Source organism: Epinephelus lanceolatus, chromosome 23 (assembly GCF_041903045.1).
Source record: "Epinephelus lanceolatus isolate andai-2023 chromosome 23, ASM4190304v1, whole genome shotgun sequence".
In the NCBI taxonomy this organism is placed as follows: domain Eukaryota; kingdom Metazoa; phylum Chordata; class Actinopteri; order Perciformes; family Serranidae; genus Epinephelus; species Epinephelus lanceolatus.
The window spans coordinates 33,144,302-33,150,655 of record NC_135756.1 but is presented as its reverse complement, the minus strand read 5'-3'; the positions used below and the strand labels follow the sequence as shown (position 1 = coordinate 33,150,655).

General features: G+C 41.4%; 1 protein-coding gene across 1 annotated transcript; it reads left to right on the top strand.

The window, feature by feature from the left end:
* Positions 1-228: 228 nt before the first annotated feature.
* On the top strand, positions 229-2,305 carry LOC144461828 (zinc finger MYM-type protein 1-like). The gene is made up of 2 exons (XM_078165507.1): positions 229-382; positions 678-2,305. Exons 1-2 carry the CDS (start codon positions 229-231, stop codon positions 2,303-2,305), a joined length of 1,782 nt encoding a protein of 593 aa, XP_078021633.1.
* Positions 2,306-6,354: the final 4,049 nt, after the last annotated feature.

Sequence of the window (6,354 nt, the reverse complement as noted above, 5' to 3'; positions counted from 1 at the left end):
ATTGAGAGGCAGAAGAGAACATCAGGGAGAGCGACGTGGTGGAGTGTCAAGCACAGAGTTCAGGTTCAAGCTGCAGCAGTCGACAGGATGTAAAGAGGGGGTCTCCGGCAAGGTTTCACAGTTATAGTAAGAGAAGCCCTGTCATTTTGAGTTAAAAAAATGTCAAGAGGGAAAAAGTAGATGTCCTCTAGAAATTAAGTTGGTATTTATTTTATTTCTTTAGGCAGAATGTTCTCAGTCAGGGCGAGAGGCAGAAGAGGACATCAGGGAGAGTGGCGTGGTGGAGTGTCAGGCTCAGAGTTCAGATTCAAGCTGCAGACCCAGGGAGAGACCAGTGCCAGGGAACAACCAGACCAGGCCAGAGCCCAGATGCAGTACAGGGGTAGAAGGTGGCACAAAACCTTATCAGCCACACCCAAAACACATAGAAACACAAAAGTTGTCAAAGAGGGTTTTATCTTTTCAAGAAAAATGGTTTCAAGAGTACACCTGGCTACACTACAATCCGCAGGTCAAAGGGGTCTTGTGCTTTTATTGTAACAAAGTGTTTACTGACAACAGGTCCTCTTTTGGCAAAAAAGTGGACGCTGCTTTTGTAACTGAAGGCTTCCGCAACTGGAAGAAGGCTTTAGAGAAATTTGCAGCTCACCAAAAATCCTACTCTTATTGTCACACAGTAACAGTAAGTGCACATGACTCTAACCCTGTCAGTGTCCAGCTATCCAGCTCATGGGCCAAACAACAGGAGGAGGCCAGGCATAGCCTCCTGAGAATCGTCAGCTCTGTTCAGTACCTGGCAAGACAGGGTCAAGCCTTGAGAGGTAAATCTGGCAGTGGGAATCTCGAACAACTGTTGAAGCTGAGGTCAGAAGATGATCCTGTGCTGAAAAAGTGGCTGACCCGCACCACTAATTACACCAGCTGTCATGCACAGAATGAGATACTGAATGTAATGGCAAACACTGTCATTCATGACATAGCAAACACCATCAGGTCTCTTCCCATTCTGCAGTTTTCTATAATTGTAGATGGTACACAAGATATATCTGGTGCAGAGCAGGAGTCTATCTGCCTCCGCTATGTCGATCATGACCTAGTGCCACATGAAGAGTTTATTGGACTTTATGTGGTGTCTGAGATGACTGGTCAGGCCATTGCTGACATGGCCACTGATGTTTTGGTGAGGCTCAACCTACCAATAGCTGGTTTGCGGGGGCAAGGCTATGATGGGGCAGCCAACATGGCAGGCAAATACTCTGGTGCGCAGGCTATTCTGAGAAGACAGCAGCCACTAGCGCTGTATGTCCACTGTGGGGCACGCTGTTCTAATCTTATTACACAGGCTGCCTGCTCAGCCTCCCCACTGATCCGGGACTCACTTTTTTGGGTCCACCAGCTAGGTGTGCTCTTTGGTCAGTCAGGGAAATTCAAGGCCATGTTTGCAGACATTGCAACAACAGACAACCAGCCTGAGCCAATGACAACCTTGAAACCGCTGTGCCCAACCAGGTGGACTGTCTGGGACACAGCCATCAAGGCTGTGCTTACTCAGTATGACAGAGTTCTCTGCAGCTTGGATAAAATGGCTGGTAGTACATCCAAATCTGCAGCCAGTGCCAGCGGCTTAGCAGAACATTTTAAAAAGAGCAAAACAGTCTTGGGTCTTACACTTGCTTCTGCTGTGGTAGGAGAGCTTGAATGCCTCAACAAATCCCTGCAGAGGAGAACCCAGACTGTCTCTGGTATGCTGGCAGCGGTCGACTGTGTCCGCTCCTCTTTCCAGGAGAAACAAAATGACCAACACTATGTGACCCTTTTTGAAAAGGCAAATGCTGCAGTGGTTGAGTCTGCACAGATACAACCCATTGAGGTACCAAATGCCAAATGCTTTCCTGGTGAAGCAGTTGACTACTACCGTGTGGAGTTCTTCAAGGTCTTAGATACTGTGGATGCTCAATTTGCTGAACGCTTTGATCAGGAGAGTTTTAAGGATCTGCAGAAACTGGAGAATATGCTCCTCACTGGGCAGGTGGATGATGTGGTAGACCAGTACCCTGAGCTGAAAAGAGGTGCTCTTGCTGTTGAGTTGCCTTTATTTAAGAGTAAATATGAGTTCAGCTGCAGTAAGGAAGCAGCAGAGGTACTCAGGGAACTGCCTGTAGAGGTGCAGGGACTGTTTGAACAAGTGGAGGCTCTGGTTAGACTTTTATTGGTAGTGCCAGCATCTTCCTGTGAAGCAGAGAGGAGTTTTAGCGCCCTGAGAAGGCTTAAAACCTGGCTTAGAGCCACCATGTCTCAGGAATGACTGAACAGTGTTGTGTGTCATGTACACAGAGACAAGGTTGATAAGCTAGATAGACCAAATCTCTGTCAGCAATTTATTGCTGGTAGTGAAACTCGCAAACACACCTTTGGCTCATTTGCCTAGTTATGATAGTTTGTGAGTGTAGTGATCAGACTCACATACTCAGTGGTCAATACTCACGATTGTATAATGAATGGATATGAATTCATGATGTTGTTGAGTCTACTTGTTGATGATGTTGATGAAATTTGTGACAACTGGGGTTGGAAATAGATCAGCTCTGCTTCTTCCATCCCCATTTCAAACCAAGGTGGTTGTTCTGTTTGGTGTTTTTGTTTGTTGTTGGTTGGTATTTGTTTCATCTGATTGGTTTGAAATAAACTATTTGAATTGAATTGAATTGAATTGAATATTTTTCATGATTTTGTTGAGTCTACTGGTCAGACTGATGATAAAAAAGGGCAACATAGGTACATTTTGTTATAAGGACTTTTTTTTTTACTATAAAACATGACTATATAAATGAATGAATATGAATTAATTGTCAAGTTGTAAAATTATTTATCCTTTATTTTATCCAGGAGTTGTCCAGATACAGATAAGAAGAGTTATACAGACAAGAAGAGTTATACAGATGAGAAGAGTTGTACAGATACAGGATCTCTTCTTCCAGGGAGTCCTGGAAAATGACGGATGAAAACAAACAAGGAATGATTTTATATACATTTATGTAAATAAATCAGATTTTGTTGGGTCAACTTGTGTTGTGTTTATTGTGTTCTTAGAACTGTGTTTTTTTTAGAACTGTTTACCAGCATGACTGGCATTGTAAAAACATGATCAGTTAGTTTACACAACTTGGTTAGGGCTTCATATTTTGATATTCATCCATATCAATTAATCATGCATAAAGTAGTCTCATACACTGGGAGAAAAGGAAGATGGTGAGAAGAATTGGGGATCTGGGAGGGTTGGAGGGAGGCGAAAGATAAGAACATGAGTAGACATTACATGCCCGAGACCCTTAAAATTATGATTTACTAATATAACAGTTAAGTAAGCAGTGATACGCACTGTTGGCTGTTTAGGACAAATAAACAAGAAAGGTAAGCACAATAAATGATTCCCTGTGCAGTACTTTTTGAATGATATGACTTCTACGAAGTCGTGATTTATGGTGGCATGGTATGAGTTGCATACGGGCAAAAAAAAAAAATCACTTTTGTGTCCCCCCAATCCTGACATCGGATCTGCACCCCTGCGTGTGAAATAGAGTATGGTGAATGTACTAGGAAAGGTAGTAGCAGCCCTGTTTCTACCTGGAGCTCGCATGTACGGAGCCTGGGTTTGGTTGAAGATGGCAGTGCTGTTTGGGCTGAGAAAGCCATGTGTAAGGAGGAAGTCCAGGAAGAGGAAGGTTATTTAAGTGTGGGAGTGGCCTATTTGAGTCCATTTTATTTGAGGCCATGCGGCAAGGTGAGTGTGTTTGCTGATCCTGTAAGTTTATTTAGCTCCTTTAACTTTAGCTTATATTGTAGTTATGCTATGTAGCGTGTGAAATAGAGTATGGTGAATGTGCTAGGAAAGGTAGTATCAGCCCTGTTTCTACCTGGAGCTCACATGTACGGAACCTGGGTTTGGTTGAAGGTGGCAGTGCTGTTTGGGCTGAGAAAGCCATGTGTAAGTAAGGTAAAGGAGGTTATTGGGTTGGTGCGGGGAGGGGAGCAGTGAGACCTGGCATTAGGGGAGTGTCTCTGGGACACCAGAGATCACTGTCTAGCCTCCTAGAGGTGTCGTGTGACCAACTAGATGAAACACTGGTGAAAGGAGGTTCCCACCCGATGACCCCAAAGACATGTTAGTTATCACTGCTCACTGGTTTGTATAGTTAAGTATTGCCATATTAGCTTATCATAGGGCTTAGGTTATTAACTGAGTGTTGATCCTTTCTCTAGAGCACAAACTTTTTGTGTTTATTTGAACTCAAGATCGATTTCTAGCTCATCATCGCCTTGTTTCCATCATGGAAAAAAGGTCATTCATGAAAACTTTTCATCATAGTTTTCATCATCTAAATTAACATTGTTTTACACATTATAAGTGTCAGTCCAAAAGGCAATGGCGATGGTAAATTTAACAATTTCATATACACTGTTTTTAGTATGTAGGGCAAGGCAATTTTAGTTATATAGCAGAGGTGTGGACTTGAGACAGACTTGAGTCACAAATTTGATGACTTTAGATACAACAAAATAAAAAAACAAAAACACAAGAAAACCTGCAACTTCACTTGGACTTAAACACCAGTGACTTGTGACTTCACTTGAACTTGAGCATTTTGACTTGAAAATACTTGATGCCTTCCTCCAAGCCCAAAGATTAAAAAGTTGTTAGTAAGTAAAAAGTAAAAAGTATGTTGTTTAAAAGGTGTTCCACGGATCATTTCATTTCCTGAATCAGTTAACAACATTAATGTTACGGATTCCATACAAGTCGGCACTTAATTCCCCAGATCTACTTTGTTTAAACCAATCTGACAGCATCCAATCAAGCTGCAGGAGAACATTACGTCAATAAGCCCCAGTTGAAAAAAATTATACCAAGGATAATTTAGCTTAGTTACAACAAATTGCAGTAAAATGTAAAACGTGCAGGTCAAAAATTACAGATGGAGACCCAAAAACCTCCAACAAACTTGTTTTAACAAATAAATATAAAATTTAAAAAGCAGTGATAATTTTGTAAATTTAATAATTTGTATTAATTTGCTGTTGTTAAAAAGGCACTACATTTGGTGAAGGGTGCATCATGACTTGTTTGACTTGAAACTTAAAACTTAGGACTTGAGGACTTTAGGACTACAAGCCTTGACAAGGGACTCAACTTGAGACTTGAGTGCAAAGACTTGAGGCTTATTGTGACTTGCAAAACAATAACTACAATAGTCCCACCTCTGTTATATAGCATATTTCATTAGAGGTCAACTCAATGTGTTTTATGTTAGAGTTTACACATTGCCCAGTCACATGTATGGAGGAATATAGAAATTAAAAATACAAGAAAATGCAACAATAACAAAGTATGAAAAAGGAATAGTACATAAATATGTGATGTATGTATATGATTTGCAGAGATTTGGTATGCTGTGGAGTAACTCTGAGATGCTTTGGGAGTCTGGAGACCAGCAGATGGAGCCTTCTCCCTGCCAGCAGTGACGCTGCTGTACTGAGTGCCTAATCCTGGGTATGACTGTAAACAAAAGAAAAATAATAAGGAAAAGTCAGTGCCTTTTTGAAATCTTACAGCTCATAAGAAAGTAAGAGGTGATAATCATGTTGTACATGTCAGCACATCACAGTAACATTAATACTAAATATCAAAGTTTAAAAGGTGTGGTTATCATCTAAATATGATGAGATCTTTGCAAAGTGCACCTTTTAGCAGTCATCTCTTTGTTGTGCTTACAAAGGGCTCTCGGGAGAGACTTCCATGTTGCAATGTGACCTCTGACCTCTGTGGGTGTGGTGGCTGGATTCCACTGCAAATCCAATGGAGTCAACTGCTCTGCTTTAAAGGTCACTGTTTTTTCTTCTTCTTTTTTTTTGCCATCAGCTTCCTCCATACCTCCCACAGGAAGTAAACACACCACTTTGTGACAGAAAACACACTTTGTGTCTGCACTGCTTGGTGGAAGAGAATCTCTGCTGTGATGTTCAAAACATAAGTGTGTTGGTGTACACTTCCAACTTTCCCTACGAGACGCTTAAGGTCACATCCACACTAATACATTTTCATTTTAAAACAAAAACGATCTCCATTCACACAAGCGTTTTAGCACCGTTTTAGAAATTCTCTCTCACAAATGAAATTGCATATCACATGAACAATCTTACACTTTGCTTTGACCGACCAGGAGATCGAACTGTTATTGAATGTAACACATGAGTAGAAGGCAGTCAAGAAGATGGTCAAGGTCATTTGCAAAACAAATATGATGACATATCAGAACGGTATCTGGAGCAGCATCCATTGCCGGAGGAAGTCATGGC

Bases quoted from the DNA above. Each gene is read 5' to 3' on its own strand.
- LOC144461828 (XM_078165507.1), top strand. From the start codon at position 229: ATGTTCTCAGTCAGGGCGAGAGGCAGAAGAGGACATCAGGGAGAGTGG. The intron at 383-677 runs GTAGAAGGTGGC...ATTGTCACACAG, and splicing joins AGCCCAGATGCAGTACAGGG to TAACAGTAAGTGCACATGAC.